Source organism: Otolemur garnettii, unplaced genomic scaffold (genome assembly GCF_000181295.1).
Source record: "Otolemur garnettii isolate 467f Iridium unplaced genomic scaffold, OtoGar3 scaffold00001, whole genome shotgun sequence".
NCBI lineage: Eukaryota > Metazoa > Chordata > Mammalia > Primates > Galagidae > Otolemur > Otolemur garnettii.
This window is the reverse complement of record NW_003852396.1, coordinates 6,412,941-6,437,530: the sequence shown is the minus strand read 5'-3', so window position 1 is coordinate 6,437,530 and position 24,590 is coordinate 6,412,941. Positions and strand designations below refer to the sequence as shown.

General features: G+C 39.6%; 1 protein-coding gene and 1 pseudogene across 3 annotated transcripts in view; both read left to right on the top strand.

The window, feature by feature from the left end:
* Window positions 1–24,141, top strand: part of TRPC6 (transient receptor potential cation channel subfamily C member 6) — a 132,075-nt gene extending 107,934 nt beyond the window's left edge. For 2 of the 3 annotated variants that reach the window (XM_003780788.2, XM_003780787.2), the window contains 8 exons: window positions 6,647–6,880; window positions 9,625–9,889; window positions 11,083–11,278; window positions 12,215–12,418; window positions 14,012–14,086; window positions 21,820–21,903; window positions 23,147–23,222; window positions 23,721–23,872. In XM_003780788.2, the coding sequence (XP_003780836.1) occupies window positions 6,647–6,880; window positions 9,625–9,889; window positions 11,083–11,278; window positions 12,215–12,418; window positions 14,012–14,086; window positions 21,820–21,903; window positions 23,147–23,222; window positions 23,721–23,872 (1,286 nt within the window). Of the gene's footprint in view, window positions 1–6,646; window positions 6,881–9,624; window positions 9,890–11,082; window positions 11,279–12,214; window positions 12,419–14,011; window positions 14,087–21,819; window positions 21,904–23,146; window positions 23,223–23,720 lie in introns of all 3 variants that reach the window. The other variant, XM_003780786.2, reaches the window with a different exon arrangement.
* LOC100947373 lies at window positions 772–2,086 on the top strand (annotated as a pseudogene).
* Window positions 24,142–24,590: the final 449 nt, after the last annotated feature.

The following is a 24,590-nucleotide window of genomic DNA, read 5'->3' as shown; positions in this document are numbered from 1 at the left end:
TAGTTTTTTTTTCATGTATTAGTATTAATGTATTTAAAGTGCATAATGCAGTGCTTGGCATATAGGAAATATTTAAGAAATTTCACATAATTATAATAATTATTAAAACTTTTACTGTTTATGTGTTACCTTTATATAGGTGGGGCATTTTCTGCTAAAGGTATATTAGTTAAGACATGACTCTTTTTGTACAAGATAAAACTTTAAAAGAATTACATTTGGGCAGCGCCTGTGGCTCAGTGGGTAGAGCACTGGCCCCATATACTGAGGGTGATGGGTTCAAACCTGGCCTCGGCTAAACTGCAGCAAAAAATAGCCGGGTGTTGTAGGGGGTGTAGTCCCAGCTACTTGGGAGGCTGAGGCAAGAGAATCACTTGAGCCCAAGAGTTTGAGGTAGCTGTGAGCTATGATGCTACAGCACTCTAACGAGGGCAACAAAGTGAGACTCTGGTCTCAAGGGAAAAAAAGGACTTAACTAAACAATCTACTTACATAAAAGCCTGATTACACTGCACGCTCGGCACCAGCCACATACACCAGGGCTGTGGGTTTGAACTCAGCCCGGGCCTGCTAAACAACAATGACAACTGCAACAAAAAATGGTTGGGTGTTGTGGTGGGTGCCTGTAGTCCCAGCTACTTGGGAGGCTGAGGCAAGAGAATTGCCTAAGCCCAGGAGCTGGAGGTTGCTGTGAGCTGTGATGTCACAGTACTTTACTGAGGGTGATAAAATGAGACTCCATCTCTTAAAAAAAAAAGAATTGGAGGCAAGATGGGTCAAAATCAGAGTGGTGGCCATGGTCCTGGAGGTGGCAAGAAGGATGACAAGAATAAGAAAAAGAAATATGAACCTCCTGTACCAACCAGAGTGGGGAAAAAGAAGAAGAAAACAAAGGGACCAGATGTAGCCAGTAAACTACCACTGGTGACACCTCACACTCAGTGCTGATTAAAATTGTTGAAGTTAGAATTAAAGACTATTCTTCTTATGGAGGAAGAATTCATTAGAAATCAGGAACAAATGAAACCATTGTAGGAAAAGCAAGAGGACGAAAGATCAAAAGTGGAAGATCTGAGAGGAACCCCAATGTCAGTAGGAACCTTGGAAGAGATCATTGATGACAGTCATGCCATCGTGTCCACCTCTGTGGGCTCAGAACACTGTGTCAGCATCCTTTCATTTGTAGACAAGGATCTGCTGGAACCAGGCTGTTCGGTCCTGCTCATCCACAAGGTGCATGTTGTGATAGGAGTGTTGATGGATGACACAGATCCTCTGTTCACAGTGATGAAGGTGGAAAAGGCACCCCAGGAAACCTATGCTGATATTGGGGGCTTGGACAAACAAATCTAGGAAATTAAGGAATCTGTGGAGCTTCCTCTCGCCCATCCTAAATATTATGAAGAGATGGGTATAAAGCCCCCTAAAGGGGTCATTCTCTATGATCTGCCCGGCACAGGTAAAACCTTGTTAGCCACAGCAGTAGCAAACCAAACATCAGCCACTTTCTTGAGAGTGGTTGGCTCTGAACTCATTCAGAAGGACCTAGGTGATGGGCCCAGACTTGTTCGGGAATTGTTTGAAGTTACTGAAGAACATGCACATTCCATTGTGTTTATTGGTGAAATTTATGCCATTGGGACAAAAAGATATGACTCAAATTCTGGTGGTGAGAGAGAAATTCAGCGGACAATGTTGGAACTGTTGAACCAGTTGGATGGATTTGATTCAAAGGGAGATGTGAAAGTTATGGCTACAAACCAAATAGAAACTTTGGATCCAGCTCTTATCAGACCAGGCTGCATTGACAGGAAGATAGAGTTTCCCCTGACTGATGAAAAGACTAAGAAGCACATATTTGATTCACACAAGCAGGATGACCCTGGCTGATGATGTAACGCTGGATGACTTGATCATGGCTAAAGATGACCTCTCTGGTGCTGCCATTAAGGCAATTTGTACAGAAGCTGGTCTGATGGCCTTAAGAGAACGTAGAATGAAAGTAACAAATGAAGACTTCAAAAAATCTAAAGAAAATGTTCTGTATAAAAAACAAGAAGGCACCCCTGAGGGGCTTAATCTCTAGTGAACCACAGTTTCTATCAGGAAAATGGGAATTTATCTGACCCCAGAGGCATGAGGTCAGAGAAGCTACCCAGAGTCGTCCATGTTCCAGTTGACTGATATTAGCAAACATCCTCTGTGTCTTTTGGAATATGTTGTGTAAGCTGCCCCTTGGGTGGCCTTCATCTGCTGGTCAGTGTGCAACACTCTGCTCCCCAATAAAGCGGGCTCTTTTCACAGACCAAAAAAAAAAAAAAAAAAAAGAATTACATTTTATATAAGATTACATGAAAGAATGTTCATTTTATTCTTTATCATAATTAACTCTCGTCATATTAGTATAATTGGATTGTAAGCTTTAGACTTTTTCCCTTTTCATTTAGAAACCTAAACCAAGAATATTTAATCTTGGTTAATTAATTAATTAAATGCTTTTAATATTATAAATAAAGGCATTTTTCTTGGACCTATTATTCCACTAACCTTTGTATTTGGCTTCAGAGATTACTTCACAGTATTTATCTAAAGGGAAAATAATAAATAACTCAGAACAGACAAGTGATGTGTTTCTAGGATGTGTTACATTCCGGGTTCGGTTTTCAACACTGGGATTTATTTTCAAAGAAAGTTGTTGCACCTTCTGGAAATATTAGTAAGAACTGGCCTACTTAGGTTGGGTGCTGAATGTGTTATGTTGGCTTGAGGGAGAAAACTGACATTGTTGGTCACAGGAAGCAAATTCTAGTTGACAAAAAATTTGAAAGGCTGAATGACAGAACTGGTGTTTCAGGACATCTCGACAAGACAGATGGTGAACTCGACAAGACAGATGGTGAACTCAAACTGATAGGAGGACATGCGGCAGGAACACGGGGAGGGGGACATGCTCAGGGACAGCCCTGTGGAGAGGTCCCAGGGCTCCTGTAGCTTGGTGGGCTCAGGGACAGCCCCGTGGAGAGGAGAGGTCCTCCAGGGCTCCTGTAGCTTGGTGGGCTCAGGGACAGCCCCGTGGAGAGGAGAGGTCCTCGGGGGCTCCTATAGCTTGGTGGCATGAGAGCTGTGGAGGAAGAGGATGCAGTCCTGGGGTGACTCTTCAACAGAAAGAGGGGATGGCAGTTGGGACTGTGATTACCCCTGGCCAGATCACAGCTGTAGGACAGTGCATGGCTCTGGGTGCCACCTGTAGCCGTAGACAAAACAGGGAGTCCCAAGCACAGCAGCCAGAAGGGAGAGTGGCTTTCACTTGAGGGACTGGGCTCTAGATGGCCCTAGAAGGTAAGGACTAGGGTGGACCCACACACTGGACCTTGAGGTTTGTTTATTTGGAAATCCTCATTTCTTTTAAAAAAAAAAAAAAAAAGGGAGACAGACAATGACCGAGAGGGAGTCTGGACAAGTAAGGTGGCTTGAAGTTGAGCTTCCTTAGCTTCATGGTAAACTTGCCTGTGCTAGAGTATAGATTCAATGAGCACACATGTGGTTTGGGGATTTGGGTTTTTTTTTCAGAAATTTGAAGGCAGAGGGAGGTGACTCATTTGCTACTGCTCTAGAGGGCAAAAATAGAGCCAGTGGTTCCACACTGAAGGAATAGTCCTAAAAATCCAACAATGGAATGAGCAACGGTCAGAATTATTCGTAAGCACTTAACTCTAGGTGTGTTCGTGCAGAGGCCTGATGTCTCTGAGTCCTCTGCTTGGGAGAGAGTTTGGACTACAGGGCAGATTTCAAACTGTGCTTGATAGTTCCCAGGGGTCCTGGGGAGAAGTCAGACAGGAACTCTTCCTTCTGGCAGAAGAGGTCAATGTATTTGTTTTTGTTCTTGAGCTTCAGTAAGACATTATTTGTACCAAGAACTCTACTTAGAGAGAAACAAAGATGGAGGAGGAGAGGAGGGAAAGCAGAGTGGGAACTTTGTAAATGACTGAGTCATAGGAGTTCAGATGTCCCTCCAGCGCCTGTGGCTGTTATTCTGAACTGTCCCAAGCACAGCAGCCAGAAGGGTGAGTGGCTTTCACTTAAGGGACTGGGCTCTAGATGGCCCTGCAGGGGTCCTCAAACTTTAAACAGAGGGCCAGTTCACTGTCCCTCAGACCATTGGAGGGCTGGACTGTGGGCCCTGGGCCAAGTCGGCTGCTAAGCATGACAGGCAGCAGTGGCAAAAACACCCGCAGGCCAGAAAAATGTCCAAGGTGAGCTGCATGTGGCCCGCGGGCCGTAATTTGAGGACGCCTGCCCTAAAGGGTAAGGAGTAGGGTAGACCCACACACTGGACCCTAAACAGTCATTCTAACTGTCCTCACCTCTGACCGAGGCTAGCAGGACCCCAGGGACCACAGACAAGACCACAGGGTCAGGGTGCTTGTGTGTGCTCACGCGCCCTACAGTATTTTCTGGTATATTAAGTCAATTTGATTCACTAGGGTATATATGAATTCAATCCTCATTCCCTCTTAACCTGAAGTAACTCAAAATAAGGAATGAAGCTGTCTGCTCTTTAAACCACGTCCTTTGTGCTGTACTGATTGCTGGTTTGAGAAAGAGCACAGGATGTACCCTTGGAGAGCAGAGGCTGCGGCCTGTGCTTAATAAGCCCTCCGGGGCTCTGCAGCCATTCACACAGCAGCTTCTGGGACTGACAGGACAAATGTTGTGAGAATTTGCGGACGTGTTTGCTGAGGGTAAGAGAAGAAGATTAACTTTGACCAGAAGTTATGAAAGACTTCCTGATGGAGGTAGGTTTGGTTGATTATTGGGAGTTTGTATTCTATTTCTCCAGATGCCTCTAAGAAGAGGCAGGATGTCAGAGTAGGGTATCTTAAAGACAATGGGGGCAATGTGACTTCTTTAAAATAAAGTGATTTCTTCAAATTAAGAAAGAAAATATATGCCAATCGAGAAAAGTTTAAAGTGGAAAGTGCTCAGTAAGTGTTAGTCATGATTCTTTTCCGAGTGCCAGGCACTGTGCTGTGCATTTTACGTGGACTATTTTATTTGTCTTGTAATAATTCTATCATCCACATCCTACAAATTGAATTTTAGAAAGTTTAAATAACTTACCAGAGACTTCACAGACAATAAGAGGACGAACAGGGTTTCAAATTCATGGCAGTCTGACTTCAAAACCAATGTCCTAAACACCACACGTGCAGTATTATTAGTAATTCCACCAGAAAAACGTAACTACTATTCATATGCTCCTGTAACTTCTTCTAGTCTTTTACCAAGCCTGTTTTAAAGATGCAGTCATAGATTACATAACATTTTAAACTTTCTTATTTAATATTATGACATAAAGATTTTCCAAATTGCATTAGTCCATGTCTTCTAAGAAGTAAGCACAAAGATTAAATGTACCAGAGTTTTATCAAGGACAATGGAAATTTTATCAAGGAAAATGTCTTGTGAGAGAAAATGGGGAGAGAATTGCTGAGGAAGGTCACAAGGGCCGTTAGAGAGGGAGGCAGGTCAAACCCTGGGGAAGGGATTGGCGGGGACATGAGGAGAGAGAAAGAGAGGAGATTATATAGAAGCATCCTGGATCTGCTTTCTGTCTAAGAAAAGTTTAGCAGGGCTGCCACGGGTCAGTTGAGCCAGTCATGCACCAAAAGAGTCCCATGTCCCCCAAGAAGGGGCACTCTCATCACTGGCAGGGGAAGCATCCTTCAAAAGTGGCAATGCTTTTCAGAGGGTAGTAGCTGAAGTCCTCCTATAGATGATGGTGAGCTAGGGACATTCTCATAGCCACTATTCCACAGTAATTAGAACAATATTATATTAAATGGCTTCGTAATACTTCATCTGTCAAAGTCCTATGGTTATTACTATTTCAGGATATGGGTGTGAATATGTTTGTGTGTTTTGGTTATTATAAAGTATCCTATAATAATCACCTTTTAAATATATATGTAATATAAAAATATTTTTATTTTTTATATAAAAAAATATGGTGGCACCTGTGGCTCAAAGGAGTAGGGCGCTGGCCCCATATGCCAGAGGTGGCGGGTTCAAACCTGGCCCCAGCCAGAAACTGCAAAAAATATACACACACACAAACATATATATATTTATTATTATTATTATTTTTGTCACCCTTGTAAGAGTGCTGTGGCATCATAGCTCACTGCAACCTCAAGCTCTTGGGCTCAAGTGATTCTCTTTGCTCAGCCTCCAGAGTAGCTGGGACTACCGGTGCCGCCACAACATCTGGCTATTTTTAGAGCCTGGGTCTCACTCTTGCTCAGGCTGGTCTCAAATCTGTACCCGCCTCAGCCTCTCAGAGTGCTAGGTTTACAGGCATGAACCACTGCGCCCGGCCCAAAATATATTTTCATGCGTGAAACAAGGTGATCAACAAGGTGTTTGTTATCTTAAGGCCATCAGTGAACTTTGTCAAATTGCTTCCAAGTAAAGCACTAACTTTGCTGGAATTCGGGATTTATGGGAGTGTGGGAATTATGGCTGGATGGGCAGGTTGGAGCTTAAATTTTCAATGTCATATTGACCTTTAAAATTTATTTTGTTTTATTGAACATCGAAGGCTGGAATGAAATTGAATTGACACTTTGACCCCTTTCTAATGCAGGCATGATATGGGCCGAATGTAAAGAAATTTGGACTCAAGGTCCCAAGGAGTACTTGTTTGAGTTGTGGAATATGCTTGACTTTGGCATGCTGGCAATCTTTGCAGCCTCATTCATTGCGAGGTTCATGGCTTTTTGGCATGCTTCCAAAGCCCAGAGCATCATTGATGCAAATGATACTTTGAAGGACTTGACAAAAGTTACACTGGGAGACAATGTGAAGTACTACAATTTGGGTGAGTTTACAGTACACGGTCAACATATAATAAATTAACAAAAAGGCAGAATTTTCTTGTTTAGTAGATGCCAGTAGTAATTGAGTGACATTCCCATTTCATAACATTTTTGGTTAGCTTCCAACATCCGTATCTAAAGGATGAGCACCTCTCTACAGAAGCGTACATCCTACTGCTTCCTTTGATTTTTCCCCCTTGCTGGAAGCCTCTCTAGGTCACGAGAAATCATCTTTTATCTCAGACTTCATTGAAAATGTCTTTCTTACATCTTGGATTTATTTTTTCTCTTTTCTGTCAAAATTAGTTCACATTTGAGTGGCACAGTGGGTAGGGCGCTGGCCTCATTTTCCGAGGGTGGTGGGTTCAAACCCTGCCCCGGCCAAACAGCAACAAAAAATAGCCAGGTGTTGTGGTGGGCGCCTGTAGTCCCAGCTACTCGGGAGGCTGAGCAAGAGAATCGCCTAAGCCCAAGAGTTAGAGGTTGCTGTGAGCTGTGACACCACAGCAGTCTACTGAGGGTGACAGAGTGAGACTCTGTCTCTTAAAAAAAAAAGAAGAAAGAAAGAAATCTTGTCCCCTGTGAAAACGCATGAGGCTGGAAGACATTATCCTAAGTGAAATATGCCAGGCAAAGAAAGACAAATACTGCGTGATCTTCTCATATGCGGAGTCTTCAAATAAGTGAAACTCACAGAGTGAGAGAGGGATGGTGCTCGCCAGGGGCTGGGGTGGAAGCAAAGTTCCTGTTAGGTAGAGAAGTAAGTTCTGGAGTCTGTCATATAACAGGATGACTGTGAACTTGGAAATTGCTAAGATGGTACGTTCTTTTTTGTGTGTAAGTGTTCTTGACACACAAGAAGATGGTAAGTATGTAAGTTGATGAACATGCTGATTAGCCTGATTTCATCTTTGGGCAATATATACGTATGTGAAACATCCCGTTGGATCCTATTACTATGTACAACGAAAAGCCCACATTTGAGTACCATGTCCACTTAAGCCTATTTGAAAGCAAAAGAATTGAGATATCTGAGAGATCCCCTAATAAATAACAACACTATTTCCCAGCCAGACCCTGAACTAGTGAAGAAATAAAACGAGACGATAATGTGCAGATCAGATCCCACCTGGAATACTGATAAAATCCAGGGTGGACGACATAGATGTGAATCTATTAGCCAGTGGACTCAGGAACATCCCAGAATTAGGCAGATGTATCCTCCAGTTTCCAGAAACAATGCATCAGGGCAGCTCTCCCCACAAGGGGCAGGGGTGCCAGGGTGACCAGTGAGATTCCTCCAGGGAAGACAAGAGGACAATTCCCTGCCGAGTCACAGACGCCCAGTTATTCATCCCGATTTAGCAATCGGGTAAGTCATCCCACCTCCCCAGGAAGGTGACGAAGGGACGGAAAATCCCTCCTTCCCTCTGTTTAGAAATCAGTTAACATTCACTTGGCACCTTTATGCATTTATTGGTTATATCACATCAGAAACTCTTTTGAGTTATTATTTTTAGTATTGATTTTAGTGTTTAATTTAAAAAATTTAAAAATATATGCAGATTTTTTTTAAGACATAGTCTTACTCTTTTGCACAGGCTGGATTGCTGTGGTGTCAGCCTAGCTCACAGCTACGTCCAGCTCCTGGGTTCAAGCAATCCTTCTATCTCAGCCTCCCAAGTAGCTGGTACTATAGGCACCCACCACAGCCCTGGCTAGAATATATACAGGTTTTTAGAAGGCAAAGTCGTCTATTCATAGATGATACTTATATTCAAAGCACTTGTAAAGAAGAAAGCTGCTTTTATTAGTTTCTTGTTATCCTTTCCTAATTTCACTTCTCAGCAAATAAATAAAAATTTATAATCACATTTTTCCTCTTTCTTACACGCTATTTTCCATTTTTATTCATAATGGGTTCTTAATTGGGTTTTGATGGCCTGATGTAATATTGCCATAAAAATTCATAAGTGAATAATAATTACTACATTTTATGGTAAAAATAGACTTGTTTGAGTGACTGATAAAAATTACTTCTAATAAGTTTAAATAACTACAAGCATTCTACAAGCCCCAGATTACATTATAGGATAATTATAGCTTAAGATTGAAGAATCAATGCTTCCATTTATTAAGTGCCAGGCATTTTCTAAACACTGAGCATATGCTGAGTTATTGAATTCTCAGAGATGAGAGAGGTAGGAGTTATGTTATCACATTTTTTAAAATGGAGAAAAAAACCAAGAGAAACTAAGTAATTTTCACAAGTTCTCTCAGTTGAGATTTTATATATGTGAATTATATATATATACACCCCCACATATAACTGTATTAAAATTGTAATTCTCAGTATATACTAATCATGTTTATTATCTTGTATCTCTTATAATTGTCAAAGTCAAATGTATTGAGTATTACAATTTTATACAGTTTTTTCTTTATTAAAATGTGTACTTTTGGCACCCTCTGTGTGTACACATATATGTGTGTGTGAATTTTTACAGATACAGACTCTGAATCTGAGCTCTTAACTGTTACATTGTATCTTTTGGAAACTTGATAGCAAACCTAAGGGGTCATCTTCTCAATAAATTCAGGAGCTAAAATATAGTTGACACTTAAGCCCTTTAAGATCTGAGAATTCCATTGTGATTGCTAATTATATGTCTCTCTGGGAAAAGAAGTTACTCAAATAAACAACTTAAAGAAACTCACCATAACTCTTGTCTTTGCTTTTTCCTAGCCAGGATAAAGTGGGACCCCTCTGATCCTCAAATTATATCTGAAGGTCTTTATGCAATTGCTGTAGTTTTGAGTTTCTCCAGAATAGCTTATATTTTACCAGCAAATGAGAGCTTTGGACCTCTGCAGATATCACTTGGGAGAACCGTGAAGGACATCTTCAAGTTCATGGTCATATTCATCATGGTGTTTGTGGCCTTTATGATTGGAATGTTCAACCTCTACTCCTACTACATTGGTGCAAAACAAAATGAAGCTTTCACAACGTACGTGATCTCAGATGTTCTGGTGATAGTTATTGCAAATTAAATAAATGTTTGTTTATGTAAGTTCAGGGGACAAATCATATTTTGGTGAAGACTTCCTCTGTATTCTTTCACAAAATGAGAGGATTTTAAAATGAGTTTGAAAACTCTAAGATGTAAGAGCTTTCCTGAGATTAAATGATAACAACTATTTTTAGAGCCAGGTGTAAATACTTCACATGTGACCCTTCATAATCTGTGCTTCACAAAATGAGGAAACTGAAATTCACGCCAGTTAAATGATTTGCTGAATGTTCCAGAGCTGCGACTATTTGGAAGAGCAAGGATGTGACCCTTTGTTTCCTGCCCCTCACATCTGCTCCTCTGTACCCTAGTCCCTTACGCTAACTGCGACTCCTGGGGAACCGACTGTGAAAACAGCTGCTGTCCTAATTCATTTCTCCCATATTATCATTGAGAAGATCTGAGTTATTAGTACAGACAAGACTTTTAACTTAGGTTCATTATAGGCACATGTGTTTTTTATCAAGTATGCTTGAAACAGGTTATTCAAATGTTGGGTTTTTACAACAAGAAGCGTCAGCTGAAGCCGAACCTATTGTTTACTGTGTTCTTCTAAAATGCAGGAAATGAAACCACCTGTGTTAAGTAGTTGGTCTTAGTTTTGGTCAATAAGTATGTCTAAAGCATTGAATTTCCTAAAACATCTCACTGGTTTGGGTTACATTGTTTATACATAATTGTCACTTTTGATATTAAGACATATATTATTTTATTATCTATTTATTGGATATGTGTGGAAGTTTAGATCAGCAGGAAACCTGAAAGGACTCTAAGAAATGTTATAATTTTTGAGTAATACATTTATTAATACATTGCCAAAGCTATGGAGTATTTAAATGTTAATATCTATGGTTATAAAGCTATGTCATTAGCATTTCTTGAGAGCTTATACTGTGCCAGATATTGAGCTTGGAGTATGGACTTCACATAATAATATTACTCCATCCTTGCAACAATCCTGTTGTACCTAATTTAATTTAGAGAAGAGAAAAATTAAGTTCAGAGAAGTAAAGTATTTTCTTGTAAATAGCTCATATTTGCAAAGACACTAAATTCAATCACTCTTGTGGGATTATTATTATTTATTTCTACACTTTCTTATTTCTTTTCTTCCTTTCATTTTTCCCCAGAGTGGAAGAGAGTTTTAAGACACTGTTCTGGGCTATCTTTGGACTTTCTGAAGTGAAATCAGTGGTCATCAACTATAATCATAAATTCATTGAAAACATTGGTTATGTTCTTTATGGCGTCTATAATGTTACAATGGTCATCGTTTTACTAAATATGTTAATTGCAATGATCAACAGCTCCTTCCAGGAAATTGAGGTATAATCGCTATTTCTTTTCATAGTTCATGCCTACATGTTTTCACCATTCCAGTGGCTGACACACCAATGAGCTGGACAGGAGTAGTACTCCATACTTTTTGTTTTTTCCATTTTATATGTGGGTCACTACGAAAGTGTAGAGACAAATTGTGTTATGGCCCATTATTTCACTTCTAGGAAACACAGTTGACAGTGTCCTTTCTGCCTCATCATGCAAGTTCCTACTTGCTGACTTATCAGTGTTGCTGGGAGGGCTTCATTTGTTTCCGTTTGGGCAGATTTTATGATTCTTAATTTTTGTGTATTGTAAAACTTTCACAATGATTCATGCAATCTCATTTGGTCAGCAATCTAGAACATTTGGACTTTTTCCTCCACACGCAACATTGGTAGGGCGTGGTCAGGCAGTGAGACACAAGGAGAAATGCTGTCTGGTTGGACTTTTAATTGATTAAAAAAAATCTTTAAGAATACTACATCAGCACGAATTTATATTTTGTTCTAAAATTCTTGCTTACGAATACTACTGTTCTCCAAGTCTTTTTAGAGTGATGTTCAAAGTTGACCCTTTTTCAAGTTAAGAGTGATAATGTAAGTTTTTATTCCAGCAATCTTGGTTTGTGCCCCAAAGTATGAGTGACCTAGGGCAGAATGGAAGAATAATTTTCCATAGTGTTTTTCAGAATGTAGGAAAATACATTTATATCTTTCAGTATATTTATAAACATACAATAGCTTTGAGGTCTATAGTCCTGTAAGCCTGAGAACATTTTTGACAGACTTAGGAAAGAGTGGGTGATTATAAAGTTAACATTTTGAAAAATCCTTGTGCATTCGTTGAGGTCTGAGAGTGTCTCCAGCCACACCAGGTTAGACGCATCCCAGCAGCTCTCTGTTTGTGTTTCCTTGCTGAATCTCGCGTCTGTCTGTATAGGACGATGCTGACGTGGAGTGGAAATTCGCGAGGGCCAAACTTTGGTTTTCCTACTTTGAAGAGGGGAGAACACTTCCTGTTCCCTTCAACCTGGTGCCAAGTCCAAAGTCTCTGTTTTATCTCTTATTGAAGCTTAAAAAATGGATTTCTGAGCTGTTCCAGGGTCATAAAAAAGGCTTCCAGGAGGATGCAGAGATGAACAAGGTATTAATTTGGCTCAGTATCTTATTATATAATTGTATTCTTAAGTTCTTTGATTATTATAACCACTGTGTCACATGCCTTTAAAAAGAAGCAGTTCCAGATGACATGTCCATCCAGGCTCAGATGCAGTCCCTTAGGGTAGCCTGGTTCTTTGACTGTTGTCTGCTTAATATGAGCTCATCGGACATTTCATAAATAAAAGGGCATATGAAACATTTGTGAAATATAACTAATAATGTGTTATATTATCTGGAGTCCGAACGGAGAGGGAGAGCTATTCCAGGCTCCATTTTTGCTGCTGGGGTCACATGTCCCTCAATTCACCTTCAGTTTACAAAGCTAGGTCAAGAATCATCAGCTGATTGTGACTCAGGGGAACTTGACTGACTCTTAAATAAGTTCTCCATTGAAAAACTCAGAAGTTAGTTGCTCACATGCAATATGGAAAATCTATAAGAGTTCAATTAAAAACAATAATCTCACTAGGCAATGAAGCCTCAAAAACTATAAAAGAGATATAGTGCTCAGATGAGGGGGCAGGATGGTCATAGTATATTAGGCCGTGTGTAGAGAACACAGTGTGTGTAACTGGAGGCAGGAGGTGGAGGCTGACCCTGATCAGAAACTGTCCTCAGAGGAGCACTGGGCCACTGGGAGTGTCCAGAGGAGGACCAGGATGGGGACAGGTACAGTGTCCTAAGAGGGGAGTGAAGGAGCTGGCTGTTCCTTCTAGGAAAAAAAGATTGAAGGGGACCAAGAATATCTTTAGAATTTCCAATTTATTAGAGAATACTCTTGCTTTTTTTGTCCCTTCAAAAGTAAAAAGAGGGTTAATGGCAAAAGTTTCAATAGTTCAATTCTAGTTCAAAGGAAGAGCAAACTTGTAGCAGTAAGCTGCCCAACAGAGTGGCGCTGCCGTTGGAAGGAGTGAGCTGCCCATGGTTGGAGATAGGTAACAAGTGCCACATGGCTGTTAGGAAGCTACTGAATATCTTCCTTCCTACACCGGGTGGACGGTTGGTCCAAATGATTATAAAGGTTCCTTGTAATGATAAGATTCCATCATTGATTAAAAAAAGAAGCATTCTAATCATGCTTGGTTACTGCTTGGGATTCTCTGGTAAGTACCAAACTCTCTCAGTTCTAGCTTCCTCAACTGTAATTTGGGAATAAAAACCCTACCTATCTCATGAAGAACAAATCAAATAAATATGTCAAAGCGCTTTGAGAATTGTAAAGCCCTCTTTAAGTGTAGTTACGATGGTCATTTCATGTAGGAATTTTGGAAAATACGCCGTCTCTGGCATTCTTCTGGCTGCACAACTTGTAGAACTCAGTAGAGTAGCAAACAGTTCCCTTGCTTTACATAATGTCATTAGGTGTGTAGTTCACAGGTCTGGTAAGACCTGCACACGAGAGAATCCAGTGTCCAAAGGAAGTGTCCAAGCACTTGGTGAAGGGAGGAACCCAGGAAGGATGCGTTTCTCTCCTTCAAAGTTATTGGGGAAATAAGACTGGGTGGTTTTTAAAATACATACTGAACAGTGAAATTGGCTACGCAACTGTACTCATTTTACTATCTATCTTTAAAAGAGAAATGAAGAAAAGAAATTCGGAATCTTAGAAAGTCACGAAGACCTTTCAAAATTATCACTCGGCAAAAAGCAGGTAAGGTACCATTTGAAAACACAAAGTTGCACATATCATCAGGATTATCTTTTAAGAGAAAGGGATAAATATTCAGAATAAGGTCTCAAAATAAAGAATTAACTATTTTAATAATTCTCAAACCCTCAGTTATTGAGAGGTGGAAGTAAGCCATGTCTGGATTAGCAACAGAACCGCATGTGTGTTTACGCCATTGAGCACAGGGTTACGGGTAACCTGTAATGAGATGTGAAAGTGGGGGTGCGAAGAAGGGAAATTAAAATAAGGGAGGAATCTGTCGGGGACCTGAAGAGGGTGTGACTAACTGAGCTCTCGGCACAGCCAGCAGTGCCTCTTATTTGTCAGTGATGATGAAGCGACAGGAAGAGGCACCGTTGAGACTGACACAGTTAATAATGACCAGTGTGCCCTGGAGATGCGGCTGCTGCCTAATTAGGAGCAGCCAACTCCTCAGTGAAGAGACAGGCACTTCCTTCTTGTAGCATGCGCAGTGTAGGGGGCAATAAACGCTCGCTGCTAAAGGGAAATGATGAAAGGATGAATTAGCAGAAGGGTAGTGTCAGGTCGGACTTGCCTTCAGTTGCACGTAGTGATCTAAAATCCAAATCGTGGTGGTTTAAACAAGACAGTAGTTTCTCCCTTCCCTTACATAACTGTCCAGAATTAGGCAGGACACGGCTGTTGTCAGGGGTGCGACTCTGTGATTCTCCTAGATTTTTTGTCCTTCTCAGATGTAAGATGACAGCCTTACCTCCAGCCATCCCGCCCACTTTTCAGGCATGTAGGAGTGAGGCAAAGGAAAACTGGGGCTTGCTAGCTGAATCTGCTGCCAGCCTAAGAAAAACCTCCCAACAATTTCTGTTACCATATCTCACTGGCCAGAGCTGTGCCGTGCAGCCACTCCACAAAACACAAATGCCAGGGACAGAGTCCACGTGTTTTTGTTTTTGAAGCTGGGTTCATTATCTCCCTCAAGGACATGGGAATCCTCTTAAGGCCTATGTGGTATCCAGCCTCCCATCTTTCTTTCTGATCAGCCCTGCCACAAGTTTGTCAGCCTTTCCCATTTCAGATCAGAACACAAAGGAGAGCTTGAGGATAAGAGAAACCCTGGGCCACAGCACTAGTAAGAGTAGGAGGTTTGTAGGGAAGAACTTCCCTTCCAAAGAACAACACACAGGCATGAAGGGCCGCAGCAGGAGGTGGCAGGTGTGTGCAGACCTAAGTGCAGATTCTGTGAGACTTGCCGTGGTCTGGGACTCAGCCACAGCAATATGGCAGCATGAGCTGAGAGGAGACAGCTAGAAGGCAAAATGAGTATATCCCTGGTCTTCCCAGACAGTTAACAGATCAGACCATTGCAAGTTCAACTTGTTGACTGTCTTGGAAGACCAGGGATAGATCCATTTGCTATTTGGATAAGATTTATTTGGCTTCCTCTTGGCTACCAGGTGAGTCTAGATTACATTAAAAAATGATTCAGATAAGTGAAATCCTTTCCTTAGGGCAGAGAATATCCTTTCCTATTTATGAAATAGGAAATAATGCAGAGCCACATCAATTTCACTCTAGAAAAGACAGCTTGGTGCTGAGGAGGTCGGTGAGGAGGTCAACAGACCACAGCCCTCAGCCACATTTTGTCTTCAGTCTGTTTTTGTTTAGAATGAAAGAGCTTTTATTTTTTGCTTGTTTTTAACATTTCTAAAAAGTTATGAAAAAAATAAAGAATAAGTGGAATAAGTTATAGGGCCTCAAAGCCTAAAATATTTACTATCTGGCACTTTACAGAAAAAGCCTGCCAGCTCAGTCTCCTGGTTATCATGAATAAAATAATAAGGAAACACAGAAAATTAAGCTGAAATATTTTATAAGCAATTTCTATTATAATGCATGTCTGTGTGTGTTCTACTTAGAATGCAGTCTCACTAAGGCTGTTTATTCATTTGTGGGACATAGGCAGGAATTACGCTAACGTCCGAAAGTTGTTGTGAATATTAAATTTGCTAATACACTAAAGTTCTTACAACAGGGTCTGGCACGTAACATGTAGTAGGTATGTGATAGCAATTTATTATTTTATTATTATTAGAGAACAGCAAGAGTAAATAGAACCACACAATTTGGTAGTGATACTAGTCCAGTAAGGACAGAGAAATAATGCTAGGGCTAAAAGTTGTAGAGAAAGAATGTCAACAGAAAATGAAAGAAGTTATAAATTGTAAATGATTATATCTGGAAAAAATAATTTGAAGAAAGTAAGTAGTGAGTGGAAGAAATAGTAATGATAACAGTAGTATCAGAGTAAGTTTGAATGTCAGTATTCATTAACCCTATAATGGCAACAAAATGAAGATGTTTAGAGTATCTTTGCCAGCAACACACACACGTACACACAAATCATCTTGTTGTCCCACCACTTTCCAGCAATAGACTTGGACAAGTTTCAAGGCCTTCTCAGACCTGAGCTTCTTCATTTGTAGTTACTACAATACCTGAAAGGGTCGTGAGCATTAATGAAATAAAATACCTGGCAAAGCACCTGGTAGGAAGTGTGTGTTCCGACTTCCTGTCTTAGTTCGTTCCTCCCTTTCTTTTTCCTTGGTGATCTTCATCACGGTATCTTAACTGATTAATCCCTCTGACCAAGCCGAGGCAGCCTAACTGCTGAAGGCGTGGACTCTAGGAGGACGGATCTAATGTCCATGTTGCTGATACTCACAGGTGTCTGTGGAAAGAACGAATGCATGAGTGGACGGAAGGGTAGACTCACGGACAGGAAGATGCAGGGGCAGGAGGAAATGGAAGAGTATGAATAGCACATCTCCCAGAAGTATCTAACTGAAAAGATTTAATAATTTGATAGGTCATGTTAATCAATTACGTCATTAGATCATATGCACATATCACAAAAGACAAGTGGAGCAAAGTGAAAGGATTCAATGATTTTTCCCAAAGGTTTCACTAATCAGTGGATATATTTGGAAATAAATCTTATCCCTGGTGACACATGGCTTGGTCCCAATCACTTGTGCCATGTGTAGTTAAGTACTTAATAATTATAGTTCAATAAGGGGTAAACATTCATAAATGATGTCATCCATCTTATAAGTTTAACTTCATCTATGTATTTTAAATATTGTGTTGCTTAAAGGGAAAAGACAGGGGTGAAGTTTCATCTAGTAATATTAGTTAGACTTACTTATGCCCATGAGAACTGAGTTATAATTGACAATATAGCTCCCTGTATTTTCTTACACTTAAGAGATCATGAATTATTGGTCTTGAGAATAACAGCGCCCCTCTACAAAGTCTATATATGCATAATAGGCCAGATACTTCAGGTTAGTACATATATATAGAGACGACTGATTTTTTAAAAATTTATTTTTATTGTAGTAAGATATACATTGTATAAAATTTACCATTTTAACTGTTTTAAAGCATACAATTAGTAGTCAGCATTCACTGCACTGACAATGCAGACTCCTAATTCTTAACTGAATAATCCAAGGAGATGACTCTTTCTCTTTTCACTTACTCCCGTTTATGACATACAAAATATCTAACACAAAAGAGACTCTCTATAATTTTGCAAAGGGCATTTCAACTGACTGTGTAGACCACACATACATGTGCACACATGTACACACAGTTGGCCCTTGATAGCCTCAGTTTCCACATCCATGGATCCAACCAACTAGGATCGAAAATATTAGGAAAAAACTTAACAACCCCCCCAATAAAACAATTAAAATGATACAAATAAAAAGAAGTATAGTATAACAATGATTTACATTCTATTTAGATATATAAAATATTTTTTGAAACAAGGCATGCATTCATCATCTTTATCACACCCTTCGACTCTAAAGGTGGTTGCTAGCATTAGCTTTACAGATAAATGATCTGAAAGGATAGCATGGATTAAAAATCCATCTTTGCATACACTATCACATTGTAAACCTGAAAATGCCAAACCATCTCTTGAGCAGCTGCTGAGTTCCAGCTTCTGCATAGATCACGCTGAAGTTGTCCATTTCAGAGCCGGTGTTTTTGTGCTGTAAAATAGGCCCATTCTACACTGGATTGAGTGAGATTTTTTTTTAATTGGTTATGTACCCAGGAACTGTGATTTACTTTTTACTTAGGGCAGAGAATATCCTTTTAATCATCTGATGAAATATCCACATAAAGTAATGGTTCCAGCTGGGTCAGTTTCACTAGGACCGGTCTGCATGTGATTTTGTACAAATTCCCAATCCTCCTCTCCAGATGTCTAGAGTAAGACCCTCTGGCCATAAGGTCTGGAAATACATCTTTTAGTAAGACCTTAGGAGATTCTGGGTGTGAGAATCACTGAATATTTCATTCTCTGAATGACTTACATGAGCTTGGGCGCATAGGTAAAAAGCAGTATTTGGTGAAATATCCCCAGAATAAATTGACTTCAGTCTGTGACTTACTTAGTTCAACTGAAGATGTTTTGACTTTATGATGGTGTGCAGGCACTCTGCATTCAGTGGAAACCATACCTCAAATTGTAAATTTTGATTAAAAGTTTTGAAAACTTTGCTATAAAATCAGCTTTGTGTTACATGATTTTGCGCAACTGTAAGCTAAGTTAAGTGTTCTGAGCATGTTTGAGATAGGCGAGGCTAAGTTATGATGTTCGATAGTTAGGCATATTAAATTCACTTTCAACTTACAACATTTTCATTTTATAATAGGCTTATCAGGACATGACTCCATTGTAAATCCAACATCATCTGTAGAGTAAAGCTGACCATGAACCAGACCTAAAGCCACGTAGTAGATATTCCTCCTTCTATATAATGGTAGTAGTTGTCAACTACTATTGAATGCCTACCATATGCCAAACTGCATATGCTACACACCTCTTCTCTATTAATCCTCACATATCTAGGAGATAGGCCATGTTATTTTCCTATTCTGTACTGGGTGATCTTGAGAATATAGCAGTGAAATGACTTGCCACCCAAAGTCCTATTTCAGATAAGTGACAGAGCCAGAATTTAAATCCATTTCTACTTGATTCTAAAGCAGTTTACAGGCAATGTCCAATACAGCCCCACTTCCCATTTGAATATATTGCCTATATCTTCTCAGTTCACTGCTTTGTTCCAGGACCTTAGTGCTTGTGGGAAATGGGAGACTCCCAGAACTCTTGCTATGTCCAGCAATATAAGAAATTCTGAAGGCCAAAGCTTCAGAGTTATTCCTTTTAATCGATAACAGAGAAGTTATTTAATGTTCCTAACTTTAACCCTACAATGAACCTACAAGATGAGAACTGCTAATATCCAACTAATTATTAGGAAATGGGAAAAGAAAAAGCATAAAGAATGCAGAAAATGCAGTAGAAAGTATGAAAAAAAAGACAGGCAATGGTTCGATCTGTATTGAAGAGAGTGTTTATTTGTATATTAGTTCAAAACAGAGCTTGCACCCAATGCTTCCTGCTTCTAGTCAACCAGCTGCTCACTCCTGGCTCCTGTGGCATTATACTTATTGGCACAATCTATAAATACCCAAATCCCTATGGTTGAAATACTATTCATATTGCAAGTTGAATTTCCTTATATGTGCAAAAGAGTTACAGACATGACTTTCCAGATATGAACTTATTTTAGTAAGTGTACATGAACTTATTATATGTTAGGATTTTCTGCCACCAAGTGGTAATAATGCTTCTTTGCACCATTCTTACATAACTGTTTCTCTATACTATCCAATTTTTAACATGTAATTGTTCAATTTCTATGATGCATTAGAAAATGACTAGAAATTTATTTTTGCCAAAAAAAGTTCTATTGTCATCTAAGACTTTCAGGCTTACAGCAGAATTAGTCACATAAAAATGCTATAAATGAATTTATAGCTGTTTAGTTAACTATGTCAGTGGTTTCCAACTAGAGGTGATTTTGCCCCCCTATCTCGTCCAACACGCATTTGATAATACCTGGAAACATTTCTGCTTGTCACACGGTTGATGGGAGGGGAGCTGTTATTGGCATCTAGTGGACAGAATCCAGCGACCCAGCTAAGCATTCCACAATGTGCGGGACAATCCCCTTCACACACATCAAAGAGTTATCCAGTCCACAATGTCAATAGTGAGTTAATGAATAGAAGGTAAAGAATTCAAAGGCATGATCTGCAAGTATTTCCTTTGTCCTCCGTAGTTACGAGGCTGTCTTCACCTCAGTGCTCTATTACAATGGAATGACATGAGCTTAAACCAAGGTCCTCTCATATAATGACATCCTTAAGGCAGACCTTAGGGATTGAAACCCAGAGTTCCCATTATATTCTTTAAAATGTTGTGCTTATGTTTTCACATATTTCATAAAGTCATACTTTATTAAGGCTTGAAGGATGATAGACGTGAACTGGACTATTCCCTGCATTGTTAGAAAGCATTATACAAAGTTTCAGCATCTTAACAATCTGCTGGCTTGCGGAGGAACCAGATGGTAGTTAGTCTCCAGGTTCCCTTCAAGTGCTCTTTCTGAGTACCCAAGCTGTCTCTCTTTGATTAATTTGGTGAATTATGTCATTTTATTGTTAAGAAAGTCAATATAAGTGAAAACATATGGGTATTTTACTGACATTCTTAGAGGAGTGAAAGGAAAAAGGCAATAGCATGTAAAGTGTTATCTAGTATTTTCAGATCTATACATTTTTATGGATCTTATCAGCATTGCCATGTTTTTCCTGTTATTATTACATAGTTGGATCATAGTTGTTGATGTTCTTCATTGCATACTCAGAGCCTAGCACCGCACTGCACACTTGTTCAATGGATAAATGTGTGTCTGGCTGTTTAATTCAGTATGTGGCCATTTAAAGGATGAAAGCTTTGAAGTTAAGGCAAGGGTTTAATTCAGTCTCATCGAGCTTCACTTGTAGCACCTTCACTGTTCCTGAGAAATAGAAGTCATGGATATCTTTGAAGTCAGTCCTGAAGTTTCTTTTTCACCTAGAAGACAGTTGAGGATTGCACACGACCATCTGGGGCTGCTCTGTTTGGCTCAGGCTCCTATAATTTTCTTTTTGTAAAACCAGTATTTTCTCACTAGAAAGTGCATTTTAAAAGCTTAAAAATCATCCTTTTACATGTTAACATGGTCCATGACCACTTTTCATTCAGATTTCTTTAATTATTTGTTATTTGCCTGTTCAGGCAAATATATTACTTGAGAAGTGCCAATAAAATGGGATATCATATGGCATCTAAAATTCAGATGGATTAATTAACGTTTTCTTGGTGCCTAAATTACGTCCCACATCGGTCATACTGGGAGTTTCTTTGGGCATCATGTCAGACCCTGCTGATTGTTAACCCTCATCAGCGGACTTCTGAGATCACCACCGTTATCTCCCTGACTCACTTGCCTCTTCCCCTACCGTGTGTGTCTTGGGAAGGTTAAAGCAAGACTCTCATAACGACATGACGGGTAGTAATGAAGTCTAAGAGCCTCCCCAGATAGCCTCCAACAGCCACAGAGAAACCAAACACTCTCAGGGTGCCACTCATTTGTTTGGAAGATGAAGTATGAAGCAAGTGAAGTGAAATGGCACTATGTTTCCAGATAATGTGATTTTTATATGTGATACTTCATTGGTTCATATATGTAACTAGTTAATAATTCATGTATTATTTAAAAGAAAATTTAAGTAAGAATCAATTTCCAATCCTTTACAAATTACAGGTTGGGCACAATAAACAGTTAAGTATAAGGAGCTCAGAAGATTTCCATTTAAATAGTTTCAGTAATCCTCCAAGACAATATCAGGTAAGCATGAATTTTTAAAGAAGGAAGGCTAGTTGTTATAATATTTAGAATTGAACTATGTGATTCTTTCAAGGAAACTTAACTATTAAGATATTTTTCTCAATATCAAAGTAATGCATTAATTCAACAACTAACTTATTGAGTCGCTGCCACATGCCAGGCATTTTCTGAGTACTAGAGGTGCATGAGAAAACAAATAGACTAAGTTTTGGAATCATGGAGCTTAGCGTTCACATGTTCATTGCAAAAACAGAAACACTGAGAACAAAATTCACCTCAAATTCCAGCACTGAGAAACAAAGACAGCTTATTCTGCTTAATATTCTGCCAGATGACTATATGGGTAGATGTGTGCATAATTTTACATGTATTTTAATATTATTATATAAACAAGTGAAATAGCACTTTTACAAGTAATAGTTTGTAGTCTCTGTTTTTCTCTCTGTAAAATACATACTTTTAATTTTAGTGAATGTATCATATTCCTTTGTATAAATAAATGAAATGTATTATGATAATTCCCTGTTAACAGACACTTAACAGTTTATTTTTTCTACCATTGTCAGTTTTACTAATATGAACATTCTTGTCCATGGACCAGATTATATTCTTAGGATAGATTCTTGAAAGCAAGGTTTTACTACCCACCATTTAACCTTGGCCTTAGGTGTGAAATTGGTTTAGCCATACAATTAATCCCGGTACAATTAATCCAGGACCTCCTCAGCGTACCTTCAGATTCCTGTCCTTTATGAAAGGTATACAGTAAAAGCAACGTCTGCATGATCAACATTCAGATACTGAGACACTTTATTACATTGAAACTGGCCATTCCTAAATTAACAGCAAGTGGAAAATCGTAACTGGCTACATTTTTGGTGGGTTCAGGGCGGGGCGTGCATGAGAAGACATTAGCTTAACTGTCCATTACCACCTGCAGTACTGCTTAACCTGCCAACTGAAAGGCTCTGTCTTGCTCTCATACATATAGGCAGTGGACATGAAGAATTAGAGGTTTGTTATAAACTTATTTTTGTCTCAAGAGTTAACTTTTGAATCCTAGCCCAGGTAATATAAAAATTGCTTTTAAAAGAAAACAAAACATGGAAATATTTTGTATGCCCTGTCAGCTTAATCTTTGATAGCCGTCACTTCCAAAGGAAGGGTGACTCAGAAACTTACTGCAAATGAGAGGTTTCTCAGGAACATACAACTGAAGTGCATCTCTCCTTTCTCTGTCTAGAAGATAATGAAGAGGCTCATAAAAAGATATGTACTGCAAGCCCAGATAGATAAGGAGAGTGATGAAGTGAACGAAGGTGAGTGGGACACAGGGACAGATGAGCCCCAACACGGGAGCCTGACCTGGAGTCTGAGGCAGAGCTGGGAGGGCTGGAGAGGGGCCTGGGGAGCGAGCTTCAGGGGACGAGGACAACAGGCTCTCACCCACCATCAGTTCCCATAAACAGTGGGAAATAGGCTATTTCTCCACAGCTGGAGGACAGAGGTCATTTGCTAGATCAAAGGCTATTGCTTTTAGAGAGGGTTGGAGGGAGGAGGAAGTGGTTGCTAAAAGTGAGGGGCTGCCACCCTTTATATTATTATTGTAGGAAGACTTGTGATCTCCTCATTCACCAAAATACTAACCTGAGTAAATAGAAACCTGTGCCATTTTGAAGTATTTTCCCTTTCCAAGATTCAAAACGCACATGCATGTGAAATTAGGACTGGTTTTGTCCCACCCCAGAATCACTTGTTTCTTGGCATTATGTGGTACGTACTAATTGTTGACTTAGTTTCACTCTCGCTTTTCAAAGGGGAACTGAAGGAAATCAAGCAGGACATCTCAAGTCTCCGCTATGAACTCCTGGAAGAAAAATCTCATAATACAGAAGATCTAGCAGAACTTATTAGAAAACTTGGGGAAAAGTTATCCATGGAACCAGATCAAGAGGAAAGCCATAGATAACGCAAAGACTTCCCAAGAAATTTTTATTTATTTGTTCACTTGAAGCCATATTATTTTCTTATCTTTTTAAGTGCCAGTGGACCCACCTTTTAAACAAGAAAGGAAGTTAAATGATAAAGGAAGTTAACAGGACCATCTTGTTACCCAGAACCACATTATCTAGTATTTTGGTGGTGAGATTGTATGATTCAGGATAAAGGTTGTAGATTATAATGAAAATGATGCCCAGTTGTGTGGTGCTTGTTTTATAAACTGCTTTCTTGGGTGTATTTGTTGTGGTAATGTGATCAGCATGGAGCGTCTGCCTGGGAGGGGTCTCAGCTGGCAGGGGTAAAAACACAGTATTTTCCATGTGGTTTTTTCATGGAAGATAGTTTCAGGAACCTTCTGTGTCCTCTGTGGATTCCCTGTTGGTGATGCCCATTCCTGAAATTTGGGGAATAATAATCTATGGCATTTAAAGAATGCGGTTTAAACATCATCTGTTCTACTTAGCCCCCAGAGAATATAATCGGTAGTATTTGTACAAATTGGGCTTATATCTCTTATGGTAATTTTTTTTCTGACTCTTCTCTTTGAGAACATTATAATTAGCAATGAAAAAGTGTTTCCTCCACTGGACCCTGGAAAGTTGGTCCAGTTGTGTGTTTGTACGCGAGCGTGCATATTTTGTATGTATGTATGTGAATGTGTGCACACACACAAGATGCTTGCCCTA